This window comes from Bubalus kerabau, chromosome 5 (genome assembly GCF_029407905.1).
Source record: "Bubalus kerabau isolate K-KA32 ecotype Philippines breed swamp buffalo chromosome 5, PCC_UOA_SB_1v2, whole genome shotgun sequence".
NCBI classification, from domain to species: domain Eukaryota; kingdom Metazoa; phylum Chordata; class Mammalia; order Artiodactyla; family Bovidae; genus Bubalus; species Bubalus kerabau.
Window position 1 is genome coordinate 26,177,803 of NC_073628.1, and position 20,096 is coordinate 26,197,898.

The 20,096-nt window shown below is 39.0% G+C and overlaps 1 protein-coding gene and 1 pseudogene across 6 annotated transcripts in view; one reads left to right on the forward strand and one right to left on the reverse strand.

Moving 5' to 3' along the window:
- Positions 1-20,096, forward strand: part of LOC129652570 (L-lactate dehydrogenase C chain) — a 42,850-nt gene that overhangs the window by 21,518 nt on the left and 1,236 nt on the right. For 4 of the 6 annotated variants that reach the window (XM_055581310.1, XM_055581306.1, XM_055581309.1 and 1 more), the window contains 2 exons: positions 5,501-5,624; positions 11,949-12,223. The exons of 1 other annotated variant lie outside the window; for it this stretch is intronic. In XM_055581310.1, the coding sequence (XP_055437285.1) occupies positions 5,501-5,624; positions 11,949-12,113 (289 nt within the window). In that variant the 3' untranslated portion in view covers positions 12,114-12,223. Of the gene's footprint in view, positions 1-5,500; positions 5,625-11,948; positions 12,224-20,096 lie in introns of those variants that run through there. One more of the 6 variants, XM_055581313.1, reaches the window with a different exon arrangement.
- Positions 11,133-11,939, reverse strand: LOC129652571 (WW domain-binding protein 2-like; annotated as a pseudogene).

The window sequence follows — 20,096 nt, forward strand, 5'->3', positions numbered from 1 at the left end:
AATTCCCCTGTTGTGTCAGAGAATATAGTATGATGCCTGTCTTATTAAATCTGTTGAGACTATTGATTTCCCTTGTGGTCCAGTGTCTTAAGACTCCATGCTCCCAATGCAGGGCGCTCAGGTTTGATCCCTGGTCAGGGAACTAGATCCCACATGCTGCCACTAAGAGTTCACATGCTGTAACTAAAGGGTCCTGCATGCACAATGAAGATTGAAGATCCTCATGCCACAACCAAGACCCAGTACAGCCAAATAAACAAATAGCATTTAAAACTCAATCTATTGAGACTTAATTTGTGGCATAACATTTAGTCTACTCTAGAAAATATCCCATGTATACTTGAGAACATAGATACTGTTGTTGTTGAGTAAAGTGTTCTGCTAGATCTAGTTGGTCTATTGTATTGAATTCTCAGTTTCTTTCCTTACTTTCTGATTGAGAGTGGGGTATTGAAGTCTTCAGTTATTGTTGTGGAACTGTATATTTCTTCCTAATATCTTCAATATTTGCTTCATGTATTTTGATGGTTTGCTATTAGATGCATATATGTTTATATAATTATTGTTTTATTTTCTTGAACCTCTGGTTAGTATATAATGTCATTTGTCTATTGTAAACTCTTTGATTTAAAGTCTGTTTTGTCTGACATTAGTATAGCCACCCCTGCTCTCTTTTGGTTACTATTTGTATAAAATATCTTTTCATCTATTTGTGTCTTTGGTTTTCCTTACTTTTAAGTAAGTTTCATGTGATAGCTTGTACTTGGTTCATGTGTTTTTATCCATTCTGTCAATCTCTTTTGCTTGGAGAGTTTAATTCATTTACATTTAAAGTAGTTACTGATAAGGAGTGGCTTCTGTCATTGTGCTCTTTGTTTTCTATATGCCCTAGAGATTTTGTTCCTCATTTCCTGTATTACTGTTTCATGTTTATTTTTCATAGTGGAATATTTAAATTTCTTTCTTATTTTCTTTTGTATATATCCTACAGCTATTTATTATAGCTGTTTTTATTCTGGTTGCCATGGGGGATTACCTTTAGCACCCTAAAGTTATAATACTTTTAATTGAATTTCTACCAGCTTAACTTCAGTAATGTACAAAACCTGCTTCTTCATAGTTCCATCCTCACCCCTTTTGATTGTTAATATCATAAAATTGCATCTTTATACAGTTTGCCGAAAAATATAAATTAATAATTCTTTTAAATGCAGTTGTTTCTTAAATTTGAAAATGAGAGTTACATACCAAAGTCACAGTGATACTACCTTTTTGACCAATTGTTCTTTTAAATGTATTAGTCTCTAAAATTATGCAGAAAACAAAAAGTGGAAGTAGAAACTACTGTTACCATATTACTAGCTTTTATAAATATCCATGCGTTTACCTTTATTGAGATCTTTATTTTTTCACATGACTTAAAATTACTGTTTATTTCACCCTGCAGGACTGCCTTGACTAATTCTTGCAGGGCAGGTTTAGTGGCGATGAACTCCCTTTGCTTTTGTTTCTTTCGCAATGTCTTAATTTTTCCTCACTTTTAAAAAATAGTTTTGCCAGATATAAGATTCTCGATTGTCATTTGTTTTCTTTTTTATCAGTTTAAATATATCTGCCCACTACTTTCTGGCTTCCAAAGTTTCTGGTGATGATCTTATTTTTCACTTTTCTTCAATCGTTTTTCTTTCTGTTTCTCAGGCTCAGTTATTTGCATTGTCCTGTCTTTTAAGTTTGCTGATTCTGTCTCCTGCCTGCTCAAATCTGTTGTTTAATCCATCTAGTGATTTCTTTTTTTCATTTCACTTATTGTACTTTTCAGCTCTAGGATTTGGGGCCTGGGGTTTATTTTTAGGTTTTATGTTTCTTTACTGGTATTTCCATGTTGTTCACTCATCATTTTCTTGACTTTCACTATAGCTTCCTTTAGTTTTTTGACCATCTTTAAGACAGTTGTTTTAAAATCTTTGTCCAGTATATCTGCCATCAGTTTTTTTCCTCCAGGGACAGTTTCTGTTGATTCATTTTTTCCTTTGAGTGGGCTGTACTTTTATGTATCTTTGTATACCTTGTGATTTTTTTTATTGTTGAAAACCGGATGTTTTAATCTAATAATGTGGCAACTTTAGAAATCAGAATCTATCCAGTCCCCAGGGTTTGCTGAGTTTTTGTTCTTGTTAGTATTGCTTTTGTTTTTGATTGTTGAAAGCTGTTTCTGTGCCAAGGACCAGCCTGAGTTGTAATCTTATGGTCTTTGATGTTGTTTCTAAGCCTGTGCACATAGGTAGTTACTTCCTAATTTCCTCAAAATATGCAATTGCTTTTGTATATTCTGGTCTTCAGTGTCTGGCTCCTAAGAGGAAAAAAGAACTATTAAGGGAAGAGGAAAAGGGTACTTGCTCTTTACATTCCCTAGAGGCCACCTTAATAAAAAGGGGAGAAGCTTGCAATAGTTGTGGGGAGATGAAACAATAATGGCTTTGTCCTCTTTGTCTCCACCTCTGTTATCAGAAGCAGTAATCATTCATTAGAAAACAGATCTCTGATATTTGAAGAAAAGAGTCCTTTTCACAGGCTGTGCACAAGCTGCTTTGGGTACATGTGAACAGCTGCTACTGTGCTAAGAGCTGAAATTAACCACAATTTAATATACAAGCCTTCCCTTGGAAGTTTTGAGCTTTCAGAAGACTCAAGAGTTTCCCCAAAAGTTATATCAAACAGAATCTGGCATTGCATTTATTGTCTAGGTGGAGAGATAGATTCCTGGTGCTTCCTACTCTCCACCTTTCTAGAACTCTCCAGTACTAGAAGGTGAAAGTTGCTCAGTTGTGTCCAACTCTTTGTGACCCCATGGACTGTAGCCCTCCAGGCTCCTCTGGTCCATGAAATTCTCCAGGCAAGAATACTGGAGTGGGTAGCCATTCCCTTCTCCAGGGGATCTTCTCAACCCAGGGATCAAACCCAGGTCTCCCACATTGCAGGCAGATTCTTTACTGTCTGAGCCACCTAGGTTTTTAAACCTAGACAACTGTTTTGTGAAAAAGCATACTCAAAGTCATCTTTCCAGATACTCCTACCTTTACCTTGATATCTCATCATGACCTGGGTGGTTATCTTTGGGTTATATATTGCTCATAATTCTTATGACAAACATGTCCTAATATTTTATACATAGAAAAAAACAAGCTTTGTATACCTATAATCACCAGAATGTATAAGATCAAATAGGTAACCAAAATCCCTCACCAGATGTTTTGATAATTTTTAATTAATTGTACTATCTTATTTTTCCTTTTATTTACCATCATTTGTACCTTATTAAAGTTATTTGATAGCTGCATTTAATTATGTGTTCAGTTTCTCTGAACCAAACTTATTTCCTCTTCTGGTCAAACTATTCCCACATCAATTGGAAATTTCAGGTTAATATCCAAAAATATCTTTTCTTTGATGGTTGTTAGTGGTATGTTTTATTTTCTTAAATTTTAAGAGGACCTACAAACATTTGTTATGCCATATAGCTTTGGATAAGAGATTAAATTAATGCCCACCAAATGAAATGTATGTTAATATTACAGAATCACTTCATATCATTCTCAACAAAAATGTCCCTTTCCCCCATCTACTATATATTTCCATTATAGGGGCTATTGGGAGCTGTTTCCCAGTAAATGCAGGAATCTATCTGATCTGGCAGGACAACTATAACCTAGACACTACGGAACGTGTTTTAGCCAAGACTGGTTTCCAGAGGTCATGGAGTAACCCATCTTTATAGGGATTATCACATTGTTGGACTTCTGTCTGCCCAGTCCCTGATAATTGTACTACAGGGACTGTTAGTTTCTTTTTCATTTGAAACACTGTTGCTATAAGGGAATAGTGATTAAGATCACATTTTCCACTGAAGTCCTGTGTGATTTGAATACCAAATACTGCAACACATTACGGATCAGTACTCATTCCAGTTAGTCCTTAACAATGCAGTGTCCAAAATTAAATTATTTACCCCTTTTTCATTTAGCAGAGGGTCTATAGTTGTAAAGACTCCTCAGGATACTGCTAGTACTTTCCTTAAAACAACTCAACTCTTACATTACTCATCTCTAGTTTTTCAGTGCCTAACTAACAATTGCAGGGGAGTGACAACATGATTCAATAGGATGTCCTTCCAGTTTCTAAATGGAGCATTTACTTTACAATATGGGTCAGTTTTTGTCTTAAAATACCTGCCTTAAAACTGCTTTTTCTTGATTCTCCCTTTTATATCAGCAGTTTTAATTTCATTAGGATGGTTAACAACAACTAAAGTATTATGTTCTTAGCCATTTTCTTCTGAACCCTCTTCTCCAGATTCCACTACTAAGATTTGTTCTCAGTTACCTAACGCATAGCTTTCTTCAGCTCTAAACACCACCAGTCAGTCAGTCACTAGGCTAAACTTCCTTTCCTTTTTTTTACTTATCGCACAGAGTCTTGGTTATATTGAGAGTCTGAAAGTTAATCTTAATTTCGATACCAATCTTCATGGCCTCTAATAGTGCCCTGGTTTTGGATGGATAGTCAAATCACAGGACACCACAAGAAGTGTAGTCCATGTTGAGTTGATACATTTGCTACTGAGTGTGCTGTGTGCAATCCTGGAGCCTTGAAACTGTGCCTAGGTGGTTGCAAGAACCCGTGATACAAATAATGATGCTGTACATTCTGTGTTTCTTGTCCTGGATCCTTTTCTCAAAAATATATAAAATCCAAGCTAAGTTAAAACGTCTTTGTCCTTTAAGTTTTACTGTCAATCCAAACTCAACATTGCTATTGGTGGCAATGCAAAAATAAAATACATATTTATTACAGAAAATAAGAAAATTCATAAGCATAAAGAAGAGGTCACCTGTAAGCCTGTTACTCAAAAATAATCATGTAATAATTTGGTGGATTGATATAATTCTAAAGTTCCTATAAAAGTACATTAAGTTTTTTACAAGCCTGAGATAAGAAATTACATAATATTTAGGATTATGCTATTTTCCTTTGAAAAAATATCAAAACATTTCCCCATGCTTTAATATATTATTGATTTAATAATATATCCTTAGGGAAAATATGTAACTTATATAAAGTTTAAAGTTACATTGACACCTTAAAAATTTTATGTGGTCAGCAAGATATATATGCTTTCAAGGTGATCAGATTCTGTGTTTGGATATTTAAGCAAAAATACAAAAATTTGAAGCTAAGTTTCATTTTGAGTGCCACAAATGACCTAGTTCTCTGCCTTTATGGTAAACAAAGGGTAAGTTACTACTTAGAGTGAATAATGAAGTTTACGAGAATAATATAGAAATTTTTATTGCCTATTCAGAGATAATTTCAAGAAGAGATCTCTAAGAAAATTTTAAGAGTGTTATCGACATATAGGTTGCTTTAGAATGGATGCTTGAAAAATATGTTCTCTCTGAATCAATTCTCATGAATTTGATTTTCTTACTTTCCACAACTGTAGTGCCTATGAGATTATCAAGCTGAAGGGGTATACCTCTTGGGGTATTGGACTGTCTGTGACAGATCTGGTAAAATCAATTTTGAAAAATCTTAGGAGAGTGCATCCAGTATCCACTATGGTGAAGGTAGGCTTAAATAGAATCTTCACTTATCATTCTTTTAATAATGCTGAGTCCTTACTATGTGCCAGGCATTACACAAAATGTTGAGAATATATTGGTGAACAAAACAGTCAGAGACCCTGACCTTATAGAGTTTAATGAAAGATATCAACTTAGTAAAACAGTTGCAAAAGCAAATAATAACACATTTTGTTAAGTGCCATGATGACAAACTATGAAGTTCTTAGAGTATACAAGAAAAGACTTTAACTGCTCTGGGGAGGGGGCATTCTAGGTACATGCAGGCAAGCTTTTCTAAGGAAGTAAAATGTGACCTAATCTGAATAATGAGTAGGAGTTAATTTGGAAGGCTGGACTAATATTCCAAGCAGAGGGAGGAACACATGTGAAGCTGAGGTAGATATAAAAAGAGGGCACTTGAGAATCTGGAAGGAAAAAAAAGGTCAGTTATTGAAATGCACAGAGCAGAGGGAACATAGGGAGGTGTATGATAAGGCTGGAGGAAGTAGGCAGGTTGGGCCACTGAAAGTCTTATAGATCTTATAAAGGTGTTTGGGTCCTTACCATAAGAGCTATGGAAATCTACCAAAGAACTTAAGAAAGGAACTGGTTTTACAGTCTTTGTTTTTGTTGTTAAAAAGATTCCTGGGGTTGTGATGGACAGAACAAATTTGAAGGGGACAAGAGTATAGGTGGGTAAATTTGGGAAGAGGCTGTGTATTACAGAAAAAAGTAGTAGTAGAGATGAAGAGCGGAGAAGGCAATGGCACCCCACTCCAGTACTTTTGCCTGGAAAATCCCATGGACGGAGGAGCCTGGTAGGCTGCAGTCCATGGGGTCACTAGAGTCAGACACCACTGAGCGACTTCACTTTCACTTTTCACTTTCCTGCATTGGAGAAGGAAATGGCGACCCACTCCAGTGTTCTTGCCTGGAGAATCCCAGGGACGGGGGAGCCTGGTGGGCTGCCATCTATGGGGTCTCACAGAGTCGGACACGACTGAAGTGACTTAGCAGCAGCAGCAGCAGAGATGAAGAGATGGGGACAAATTTGAGATACATTGTGTTTAAGAGGTAAAATTCATAGGTCTTGGTAATGGAGTGAGGTGGAAAATGAGGGAGACAAAAGTCATTCTTAGATTTCTGTTTTGCACAGTTAAATGGTAGTATAATCCACTGAGGGAAGGCAAATTCAAAGAGAATCAGATTTGAAGATCATGTTTGCAATTAGGGAGAAATTGAATTTGAGGTGCCTTTGTAATGTCTGAAAAAATAGGCAGTTGGGTACAAGCTTCTGGAATTCATGAAAGAGTTTTGGGTTGCAGTTATAAATGTGAGCATCATCAGCATGAAAACGGTAAGCCACAGAAGCCAACTCAAACTAGCTTAGGCAAAAGAAGATATGTTGACTCATGTAACGGAAATGCCAAGGAGGCCTGAACCACATGCTCAAATTGTATCATTAGAGCTATTTTTTCTTTCAATCTCAATCTCAGAGCTATTTTTTTCTCAAAACAATCTTTGCTCATCTTTTCACTCTTGTTGGCATTAATATCCTGTGGACATTTTTCGTAGAGCAACAAAGATGGTTCCCATCAGCTGCATGCTTAGAGCTGACAGTATCAGTACCCTGCCTCTCCATTGCCCATATTAATTTCTTGATAATTGGCTTTTTTGGGATTACTTGTCCATTCCCATGATACTTGTCGGTTAGGGAGAGGAAGTTACTGAAGGGAAAGAGAGGTTCTGTCAAAAAAAAAAAAAAGAGAAGGAGATACTTGACAGGCGAAGACAATAGATATCCCTTACACATGGTAACTGAAATCATGAATTTCAATGAGCTTGCCTAAGGAGAGAGTATAAAGTGACAAGACCGACTGAGTCTTGAGGAATTTCAGTTTTGAAAGCTGAGTTTATAGTGTGAGTCCACGGAGGTGACTAAGTGGTGGCCAGAGTTAAAAGAGAAACCAAGAGAACACAAAACCATGGTAAGCAAGTGAAAGGAGGATGCCTTAAAGATGAAAGGATTGGTTTTCTGTTGTTGACTGATGTGAAGTCATGTAAAAAGAGGGTTTGAAAATGCAAGGAAGATAAAGTGACATATGTCATTGAAAGCCTTAGTAGGAGATGTTTAATAAAGTAATAGGAAGGAAAAGTCTGATTGGAGAACACCAGGGTCTTAACTTCGGCAGTATTGACTTTTGGACCAGGCAATTCTTCATTGTTGAGGATGACTTTTGTGTTGTGGGATGTTAGCAGCATCCCTGGCCTCTACTGATTAGATGCCAGTACATACCAATTTTGACAATCAAAAATGTCTCCAGACATTACCAAACGTCCCTTGGGAGGCAAAATCATTTCCACCTGACAGAACCTCTTAAGTAGCTGGGGAAATTAAAGCCAGTGTGGAAATTGCTCAGTCATGTCCAACTCTGTGCGACCCCATGGACTGTAGCCCGCCAGGCTCCTCTGTCCATGATATTCTCCAGGCAAGAATACTGGAGTGGGTAGCCATTCCTTTCTTCAGTGGATCTTCCTGACCCAGGGATTGAACCTAGATCTCCTGCATTGCAGGCAGATTCTTTACCATCTGAGCTACCAGGGAAGCCCAAAAGCCAGTGTAAACAGCTCTTTTGAGGTAAGTGACTGTGAAAATAGAGCAGTAATTGAGGAGGAAAATCAGGGCAAAGCAAGTTTTTTTCTTTTAAAAGATAAGATGTAAAGAAGATATTGGAGATAGAAATAATAAGCAGAGAGAGTGTTGATTAATAAGCAGAGCATTTGTGAGGATATTAGACCTAGGAAGGAGGAGGAACAGATATCTGTTTTAATAGAATGGATGTGAGAGTTGGACTGTGAAGAAGGCTGAGTGCTGAAGAAGTGATGCTTTTGAACTGTGGTGTTGGAGAAGACTCTTGAGAGTCTCTTGGACTGCAAGGAGATCCAACCAGTCCATTCTGAAGGAGATCAGCCCTGGGATTTCTTTGGAAGGAATGATGCTAAAGCCGAAACTCCAGTACTTTGGCCACCTCATGCGAAGAGTTGACTCATTGGAAAAGACTCTGATGCTGGGAAGGATTGGGGGCAGGAGGAGAAGGGGACGACAGAAGATGATGGCTGGATGGCATCACTGACTTGATGGACGTGAGTCTCAGTGAACTCCGGGAGTTGGTGATGGATAGGGAGCCTGGCGTGCTGCGATTCATGGGGTCTCAAAGAGTCAGACACGACTGAGCAACTGAACTGAACTGAACTGAACAAAGAAAACAGTGAATCACAGTTTGTAAGTTTGGCATTGGAAGCATCTGATGATGTCTATCTTTTTAGTGAAAGGAGACAAAATCATCTGCTGCAAGTCAAAGGAGATAGAGAAAAGTCAGATGTTTGAGAAGAATTGAAATCACTGTTGTAGATAATAAGAAATAGAAGTTAACAGAATCAAGGCAGAATTTCTATCAAGTGGATTCATTTGAGATTGATAAGCATTAATTTTAACATATTAACAACTTTGTAGTGTCATTTTCTCTAGGGATCTGAGTGTAGGAATGGAGAAATAGCTGAATTCATTGGGGTTTGGGTTTTATTTCGGGAGTGTTAAAAGAAGGAGAGAGAGGAAGACTGAGATAGATATAGGTAGTTTTGGTTTCTACACATGTTAAAAATGAGTTTGACCTTCTACTAAAGGGTCACTGTCAAGTTCAAGACCTTTGCTCTTAAATGTTATATACATACAAATGAATAAATTACAAAAGAAAATGATTAATAAAGATTTAAGAAATATTTATAAAAGCTAAAAATTAAAATAGGCAAAGGGTCTTAGAGTATGGCAGAAGGGTTACAGAATGGACCCAAGAAATGAATCTTAAGTTGGAGGAATCTCATAACAAAGTTCAGAGTGGGATACTTGGGGTGGGAAGAGAAGTTCTCATGAACTAAAGAAAGAAGACAAGAAACTGGAAAGAAAGGGAATTGGTTGATTTATCCACATGGACAATGATATCACCAAGGATAAGGGCAGAAACTGAGAAGGAAGATTATTAGGTGTTAGAGTCTTTTATGAATAACATGAAATACTCAATAGGTTTGGAGATGGTGATTAGAAAGAGAAGAACTAAATAAGATGAGCCTCAAAAAATAGGGGGAATTTTTTTAAGAGGGCAAAGGATTAATAATTTGGAAGAGACAGGAGTGATTCCACACACTGTTCCTCTTTTGAGGATACAAGGGGCTCTGGGAGAATAAGCAATTACCTCTAGAGGGCTCCTGAAGAAGAGTTAGGTATCAAATGAAGGCTCCTCAAAAGAGATTGAGTAATATGGGAATTTCTTAGTCACTACTGAACAAATCAATAGATGAGTTATATTTTATAGGAAATACTTAAACATTTGACATTAAGAGCAGAATCATTTGTATGCTGTTATTTTTTCCCAGTTCATTTTTATTCACATTTTCAGCAAATAAAGTTTGCAATAGAGTTTATTTAATATATTAACTTGATTTTTTTTGGTCAATAAATAGAGAATTCTCTTTAAATAACCATTTCCTCACTTCATGGCCAGTCTAGGAGAAAAGGAAGCAAATTTCAGCGCATCCAGGGGTCATATTGCCAGCCAGGCATGATGCTTAAAGGGAAAGAGGGTAGACTGAGGGGCTGGCAGCAGGTCATGGTCAGCACACAGGGATAGGTCAGGGTAGGGCCCTTATTTCCAGTCCATCCAGCAGCCCCTAAGTGGCATGGACATGCACTTCCAGTTCTAAGAAGCCCCTTCTATAGGAAGAGATACAGTGAAAGTAGAGGGAACAAATTCTTGAATCACTAGCAGGGAAGGAGAATGGCTTCTGCTCCAGCCACACTAGCCTTTTTCCTGATGCCACCCAACCAACCCCTGCAGCTCATGTTCAAGCTCCAAAAGGCATTGTGCTACACAGAGGTAGCACCAGAAGGACCATGGACAGGAAAGGAAGTGGGAGGAGGTAAGTGTAACTGGAGCTGGAATGTGACTGGGAAGGGAATGTGCGCTGGCAGTCTGGTGGGCCAGTGGCCTTCTGTGGCTAGGCATAGACCAGAGTGAAGTGAATGTGAGTAGAGCCTGGTGGGGAACCCTGCCAGGAGAAGACATGTAACTAGTCTGAGGAAATCATGAGGTTGAGTATCACGTGGCTACCAAAATGAGGGAGTTGGACTGCAGTGGAGGAGATGGATAGGGAGTCCTTCTGTGGGCCACTAGAATAAAACAGGAACACTGAGCTCCTGAGGAGAGCCCCAGAGATGGTGAGAGGGAGGCTTGGTTGAGTAGTGCCAGTGGACTCTGAGCTATCAGGGGAAGCTGGGAGGCACCACTCCAGAGTCAAGGAGCCTCTTCCCTTGCTCTGTGCTAGTTCCTGGCAACTTTACAGTCAGATTTGGAGGAAGAACAAGACCTTCCCATTGCCACCTCCAACCCTATGTTCAACCCCAAGGGGTGAGGTAGGAAAATGCAATGGGTAGTGGGAGGCAGAGAGGTGTGAGATCTACTGAGTCTTCTTATCTTCCAGGGAGGAGGTGGAGGCTGGTGTGTGGTCATGTAGGCATTGTGTTACCCAGGTTGTAAGAGGCTCTGGCAGCTGCCTCTACGGCCTTGGCTTCAGCTCCAGGGTTGGAGGGAACATTAAGGTTGCTGATGGAAGGTTCCATGGCCCCAGGATAGGGTGGTGGCCATGGCTGCACCTAGTCCATGGCCCTGTCCATCATGGAAGGACCTGGATAGAAGTCAGGTGCCAGCCAAGAGGGCAGGGGTGCATTCCATTAGTGACCGGCAGGGAGATTACATAAACCCTGCTGGGCATGTGAGAGGACCTTGTACCCTTAGGCTCTATCTCTGGAAACTTGAGAAGCCACCTGTTAGCACTTGTTGTCCAAACTTAATGGCATCCCCTGGTGTAGAGATTATGCAGAGCAGAGCTTTTCTAGCTACTTCCGCCTTCACTGTTCTCTTATTTTACACCAAAAAACAAACACAGGCTGCTAGATCTCACAGGCTGCATAGTCCTTCATCAGACTGCATGACATCCTTTCCCTTAGACAGAAATATGACAAAGGTTAGGGGTAAAGTAGACAATGCCTTTCTTGGTTCCTTTGAAGTCCTCTGGAATGTTCTTTGTGTCATTAAACACAAGTTCTTACATGGTCTTAAGACATTAGGATGCTTTTGGTAGTGTGCTCTCCACTGCCCTCAGTGACTCTTCTTGAGTTCCGTATTCTCTCTGTATATTCTAATTCTGAAGCTCTCTTGCGTAGCAGCTTTTCCATATCACATTACTGAATAATAACCTAATTTTGCCTTTTAGGGCTCATATGGAATAAAAGAAGAAATCTTTCTCAGTATCCCTTGTGTCTTGGGACGAAATGGTGTTTCAGATGTTGTGAAAGTTAACTTGAATTCTGAGGAGGAGGCCCTTTTAAAGAAGAGTGCAAGTACACTTTGGAACGTCCAAAAAGACCTGAAATTTTAAAAGTTTTTAATGTTCCGTGTTTTAGAGAACAGAAGATAGTAGGCTGTATATTTTATATTTTGAAAGTATTCTCACCTGATCTGTAAAAAATAAAAAGAACATTGGACCTATGACATAACTCCAGTCTCTCAAGACTAGAAAATGGTAAAGAATTTCTCCCCTTTAGGAATCTCTTATAGCTCTATTCTAATGGGCTCAACCTGTACAAATGTGTCATAAATGTAAAAGTTGGCTTCAGGTTTATTAGAATATGTATAATCATTTATACAGAGCTTATGATTCTTCTCATAAAACAATGGGATTTCTAGTATTGAAATTTCATCTTGTGCTTTCTTCCATTAGGACATCAGCATATTCACTTTATATTGCTTCAGTAACTTCATGCATTTACATATAATCATTACAATTAATATCAATGTATATCAGAAGGAAAATAGAAATAAAACTTTATGGCCTAAAAAAATTAAACGAGGTATCTTCACCCTGCAAGTATTATACCAATTAATGTAAACTCAAATAGTTGATTTGGTCCCACTGTTGAAATACCACACAGGGAGTTTAGACCAGGTTATTAATTTAGCAGACTACTACTCTGCTTGCTGTACTATGGTTATGAGGTCAGTATGACATGATTTCTGCCTTCAAGTATCTCACAGGGAGATTTAGGGTACCTCATCTAACTGGTTATAGATGGATGCTTGAAACAGTCAATTGGTAGCTCCTTCTTGGTGTCCAATGTTAGGAGTACATGTGCTTCATACGAAAATATATATTTCCTTGATTCCACAAAGAATTTAAGGCAACTATAGGAAATAGACAATGAAACAAAAACTGAAAAATCAGGACCAAGGTAATTTATAAATTAGGACAGGATCAGTGGGAAAATTAGAAGGCATATATACAGGCCCTGAGGACTTACATGGCTCTAGTGGAGGCAAACCCATTTGGTCAGAGAATTATGGTTCACTCTCTTGTTATTCTTGCTATTTAATAGCTTTCAGTCATCTACTACTGAATATGGTTGGTTTCCCATTATTTTGTTCTCTTTCCTTTTTTTTCACCTCTTCCCTTGAATATACAAAAAATGGTCGTGAGTGAGAGTTTCATTAGGATGGGGAGGAGGGGAGTCTAATGTGGGTTTGTCTTTTTAAAGTTCCTCTTGTATACCAAATTAAAACTTCATTTTAGGAAAACCTTGCAGAGATTAAAAAAAAAAAAGCTGCAAAATATACTTTCTACAGGGAATATTCTAGGGAATAAAACTGCTCTACATTGTGTGTTCTCAACTGGACCATTATTGTCCCCAGGGGTGAAAATTGGTTCTTGGGTAGGAGGTTGGTGAAAAAAGTCTTTGATATTACAAAGGTTTGACTCGCCAAAGTTCAGGTCTACCAGACAAAAATCTCATTCTATAATACTTAATTTCACGATGTAGGGACGGGTGAGGGAGCTGAACTATTAGGGATAATGTCTGAAAAAGCTTTTGAGGGAAAGACAATGAAAATAAAAAGGTTGAGAAACACTGCTCTGCATTTTGTAAAAGAATTTGTCAGATGTGTATTATGTTTTATGATTCACAAGTGTGTTAGAAAACAGTCAAGTAGAATGTGGTGGGAGAAGTAAGGAATGAGGGGGGATTTTATTAGATTCTACATTTAACAGACTTCATAAATAATGAGTTGTAGAAATGGTTATCAGTTGTGTCTATGGTTATCAATTAGCACTGCCCTGATCAAAGTCTTAGTTTTGCATCTCACTTAAAAAATCTCTCGCATAGAGGGTTTAAAATTTTTTCTACTTCACTTCAGCTCATATTTGTGGGTGGTAAAAAGTAGCCCTGAGATTCCTTTCTCCCACAGCTCTGGTGAAAAATTCCCAGTGAAAAAGTGAAAGTGACAGTGTTAGTCTCTCAGTCATGACTCTTCGTGACCCCAAGGACTGTAGCCCGCCAGGCTCTTCTGTCCATGGGATTCTCCAGGCAAGAATACTGGAGTGAGTAGCCATTCCATTCTCCAGGGGAACTTTCTGAATCAAGAATCAAAAGCCCTTACTTATCCTATACATTTAGACAAGGTTTGTTAAAAATAAATTGACTGGATTCTGGGCAAGGAATGCTCTGTGTGATGGCCGAGGCCTTTTGGTTCAGTGTGCCTGCTTCACCCTGTGCGCTTGGAGCCCAGTGAACCTCTGAAGCCCGCCGGCCAGAAGCCTCAGCCCGCAGGGCGCGCAGGTGGCAGGCAGGGGTGCGCCGCCTCAGCGCTGAGTGGTCAGCACCCGCTCCAGGGATCCTCAAACCCGCGAGCTGTGCGCGGGCTGGCCGCCGCCTCGCGCAGCCTCAGTAGCCAGTGGCTGTCCTCTGAGCTTCCGCCAGCTTTCTCCATCTTCCTCTTCTTGCGTGGGCAGTCTGAGTTGGGCTGCAGGAGTCGTGCGTACCTGTGGGAGAACGGAGGGCTGTGGGAGTGAATTTCTGTTTCCTGGCGTTGACTCCGTGTTCCCTGCGGGCTGGTGGTGTGCCTGCCACTCAGGGGAGGCTGGTTCTGCATCCATCTGAAGGTGGGCCGAGGTACTGCGCGCCTGGACCTTCTGGCCTGGGGCCTGTGGACTCCCCATGGATGCTGGGCTCCAGCCTGGAGCTAAGAGCTGGGGAGGGCAAATGGGAGGAAGAGCTTTCCCAGTGGTAAGTCTCATTGTTGATGGAGCAGCCCCTTTTCCTTCCTTCATTCCCTCTTAACTCCTCTCTACTGCACCTTTTTCCTCCTCCTCTACTTGGTTTGTCTTCTGGATCATTCCCTAAGTGTCTGCAGCACCTCCTTCCCCACTGGCGCCCAGTTCTGTATATGCCCCCTCTCACTACAGACCAATTCCAAATTGGAAGAGGCTTTGCAGTTTTTCCTCAGGATGGCCACCATCAAGTGTGAACTTCAGAAGAGGAAGAGCTTCACTATAGGAAGTGGATTGGTTGCCACGGCCTGTGCAGTCAGCATCTTACTAAGTTGTACACCGTTCTCAACAAGTCAGTGCAGTCAGCCTCTTAAGAAAAAAATTAAGCTTAGGGGATCATATATAAGCTAATACGTGATAAGAGAAATTAGCTATGCCAGAGAGCCATCTGAGTATGTTGCCTTTAAAGAGAAAGTTTTTTCCTCTGCCTGCGCTGCCTTGCTCCATGGCTGCTTCCTAGCACAGTCAGCTGTAGCCCCAGGAAAGCAGCTGTTGCTCAAGAGCGGTCAGTCGCTTGCTGCTTCAGCTCTGAACAAGTCTGTCAGGTGCTTGGACACATTGAAGAAGCAGGTGGGTAGGTATATGGCATTTTTAGAAGTGGCGAGGTCCTCAAGTGAGTTACCATGTCAGCAAAATAACTCAATTTTTGACAGATTATGAACAAACCAGAAAACTCCTCTTCATGTACTTTATTATTCTAAAATAAATACATGCTGCTTTAATAAACTTTCCTTTAACCACTTAACAAGCCTAACCTTGACTCAAGCAGTGAAGCCTGTAAACATAATAAATGAAAAATAAAAAAGTGTGATTTATAGCCTGTCAATCTCTTACTGTCTTCCAGCAAAAATAAATAGCCTGGTGGAGAATTGTTATCTTCATACCTGCAAATGATGGAGGCTGTTTTTGTTAAGGCTGTCAGAACACAATTATGACATATAGTCCAAAGAATGAAGTCACCTCCTTATCATGTTAATTAATTGTTCTCTTTTGAAGATCTATTGTGTTGACTAATTGAACAATAATTCAAGTAGAGTGTCCCAAAAAACCACTTGAGCTCCCTCTTTGGAATCTGGCTAGTGGCTCTGAGATTACCAAAGGCCCTGACTCACCCTGACTTGTGTCCTCTTTTAGAGGCCTCATGTTCTGCACGTGGCTTCTTTCCCAGTGGGCTTGAGACAACCAGGGATTGTATTTTTTTGGCCAGGGCCTATAGAACAATAGTGTTCCAGTGAAGTACCAGATACTTATTTATGTAAGAATGAAAAACAAAAAACAGTAATATCCTTTCAGAAATTTCTAACTACTTTGTAACTGTGACTTAACCTGGTGATAAAAGCAGTTATTAAAAGTCTGCCTCCTCTCCCCCTTCTCCAGATAAGTTATGTGCTCTGAGCCCTGGCAGGTCAGACAGTAAAGAATCCGCCTGCAATGCAGGACACCTGGTGGGTTTGATCCCTGGGTTGGGAAGATCCCCTTAAGAAGGGAAAGGCTACCCACTCCAGTAATCTGGCCTGGAGAATTCCATGGACAGAGGAGCCTGCCAAGCTACAGTCCATGGGGTTGCAGAGTTGGACAAGACTCAGCGACTTTGATTCATTCATTCATTCATTCTGTGCCATTGGGTTAAGCCAACTTTCCTCAGGTGCAGGCAAGTCCACTGCATATGGCTGTGCAGGTTGCGTCTAGTTCAAGAGGTGAGTGGGGGGCCTATCCAGCCCCTGTTGGCTTACCCCAGAGGGACAGGTGCTGTTTTGTAATTGTTCCATCCAGAGGGGGGCTGCTTTTTATAAAGTTCTTATGATGGTATCCTCTGTGTTGGAAACATCTCTATGTGAAAGCAGGTTGATATCTGACTTTCACTCATGTAGTAACAGTATGAGGTACCCCTTTGCTTGACTAGGAAACTCAGCTCACTAGAACTGGAGAAACAGGTAGCAGAAAAAGAGTGTGCAACCTGTCAGTTGACAGTGTCCTTTTGACATACCTCCAGTCAATATAGAATTTTTGTTTTGAGCACTTCCTTAGTTTCTGGCATGTAAGATGTCTCAGCTTCTTCATCTCATATATTTCCTGCCTCAATCATAAATCAGCCTTTTTTTCAGGGAGCCTGATTCCTTTTCTTAAGAGTATGATATTATAATCTGAGTGCTACATGTGCTCATTTCTACACACAGCATTTTAAAAACTATGTTTTGAAGGTAGTTTTGTCAATTCTGCTCCATGCTACTAAGTCTCTGTACTAATTCAGAGCATCTAGAAAGCACTGGCATCTCATTAAGCAACAACCTTTTCCTTGTGATACAGTTTTGACTTCTAGGCTAGTAAGTTCTAGTCTAAAGTGCTTGACTTCGAAGTTCCACTAATTAGAATACAGGAAAAAGATCCAACAGTATAAGTTGGACATGTACTTTAATTATGGATACTTGATCATTTATTTCTAAGTACTAGCTCAAATCATTAGTTTTTTTTTCAGTGCAAATTTTAATGATATATACTAAAGATAATATGTACTTATCTACAACATTATTTTTCAAAAGGTAATACATTCACAAGGTTAAAAAATAAAAGTAATATAAAAAGATATGCATATGTCATACTTTCATTCTGTTTCCATCTAACCTTTCTCCTAAATTCCGCTTTAGGAAACCATTTGTCTATTTCCTGTATATCTTCTAGAGTTTCTTTTGCAAATACAAATATATAATTTCCCACCTTTATTACAACAATGTAGCATGCTAGAAATATATAGTAGTGATTCCTTTTTGCAAGTAACATTGCCTGATTAAAGAACTATAAAATTCTAAAGTTGGAAAGGGCCCTATATTTTAATCTTTTTATTCAGAAAACTTACCAAGCTTCTGTATGCCAGGTAAATGCTAAGCACCAGATGAGTGAAAATGATTTCCTCTTCTCTAGGAAGATGTCATTAATTTTCTCTACTGACTTTCTACTTTTTACTTCTGTTCTAGCCTTTACTATTTCTTGTTTTCTTTGCATTTAGGCTGCTCTTCTTTTTCTTGTTTCTTAAGATAGTTATTGATTTAAGGTCTTCCCTGTTTTCTGTTAGGCATTTGCAGGCATTTCTAAAATTAACTTATTTGGCTGCGCCAGGTCTTAGTTGTGGCATGCAGAATCTTCAGTCTTTGTTCCGGCAAGCAGACTCTTAGCTGCAGCACATGGGATCCAGTTCTCCAGCCAGGGATCAAACCTGGGCCCCTTGCACTGGAGCACAGTCTTAGCCACTGGACCACCAGTGAAGTCCCAACAGGCACTGATTTTTTCCCTTTAAGCACTGTATAAGTTGCACCCATAAATTTTGGTATGTTGTGTTTTTGTTTTCATTTGTTTTGGATATTTCTAAATTTCTCTTACAATTTTTCTTTTTTGAGGAACAGGATTGTTTTTTATTTGTCATTTCTTAAATTTGAAATACTCCTTGATGACAATCCTTGGCCTGAGATTCTTTGCCACTGTTCTTAACTATCACAACTTCAAGGAAGCTCTTTACAGACTTTTTTCTTCTCTATTAATTTTATAGAGGCTATCCATTACCCTAGTTTCTTGTTTTCATCAAATTAGTTTGCTTTGGTGTTCAACTCAGAGGTCCTCCACCAATTTGACATATATAGACTCATAATTGGATGCAAACAAGCAAAGATGGGTTTAGTGCTTTTCAAAGGCTTTGGAAAATAGTACTCAAAAAAAGGTGCCTCTTCTAGAAAGCAATATAGATCTCATTTTATTCAGTGTGAAAATTTCTGCATTTTGAATGGCTTGTTTATTCACATTTAATGTTATTTTAATGTTTGGATTTATGCCTGCCATTTTGCTATTTTTCTATGTCTTGTGTCTTCTGTTTCTTGATTTGTCCTTTACTTTTGTTTTGCCTTAAGGGGATAGTTTCTAAAGTGTCATTTTAATTATTTGTTGTTGTTTAGATGCTAAGTTGTGTCTGACTCTCTGAGACTCCATGGACTGCAGTGTGTCAGGCTTCCCTGCTCTTCCCTATCTCCCAAAGTTTGCTCTAACTCTTGTCAATTGAGTTGGTGATGCCATCCAACCATCTCATCCTGTTGCCCCCTTCTCTTGCCCTCTCTTTCCTAGCATCAGGATCTTTTCCAGTGAGTTGTCTCTTCTCATCAGGTGGCCAAAGTTTTGGAGTTTTAGCTTCAGCATCAGTCCTTCCAATGAATATTCAGGACTGATTTATTTGAGGATTGACTGGTTTGATCTCCTTGCAGTCCAAGGAACTCTCAAGAGTCTTCTCCAACAGCACAGTTCAAAAGCGTCAGTTCTTCAGTGCTCAGACTCTTACATCCATACATGAGTATTGGAAAAACCATAGCTTTGACTAGACGGACCTTTGTTGGCAAAGTAATGTCTCTGCTTTTTAATATGCTGTCTAGGCTTGTCATAGCTTTCCTTGCAAGGAGCAAGTGTCTTTTAATTTCATGGCTGCAGTCACCACCCACAGTGATTTGAGAGCCCAAGAAAATAAAATCTGTTACTGTTTCTACTTTTCTCCTATTTGCCATGAAGTGATGGGACTGGTTGCCATGATCTCTTAATTTTTTGAATGCTGAGTTTTAAGCCAGCTTTTTCTCTCTCCTCTTTCACCTTCATAAAAAAGCTTTTTAGTTCCTCTTTGCTTTCTATTAAGAGTGGTATCATTTGCGTATCTGAGGTTGTTGATACTTCTCCTCACAATCTTGATTCCAGCTTGTGATTCATCCAGCAGAGCATTTCACATGATGTACTCTGCATATATGCAAAGTTAAATAAGCAGAGTGACAATATATTTAATACATTTTAAATTATGTTTTTTGAGGATCTTTTTTTCTTTAGGGTTTTCTCTTGCGGTTACAATATCAGCATAAAGTTCCAGGACATACTTCATAATTTTGCACACTTAATTCTAATAAAATATAGAAACTTTGCTCCATTATAACTTCAGTATCTCACCACTTTTGTGTTGTTTTATATGTCTATATGTATTAAAAATGTAATAAGAAAGTGTTATAATTGCTTTATATAATCTTAAGTCTTTTGTAGAAGCTAATAGAAAAAATGTAAAGTTTTTTTTAAATTAACTATTTTTCATTTTTTGGTATTCATGTCTTTGTCTAGGTATGAGTTACTGTCTGGTGTCACTTCCATGCTCTACTAGTGTCTTTCCCTTCCTGCTTTGGATTGCTGCTGTCAAATACCTTCTATATCTTGTAGGCCCAAAAATAAATTTTATAGTTTTATGCAGCTGTG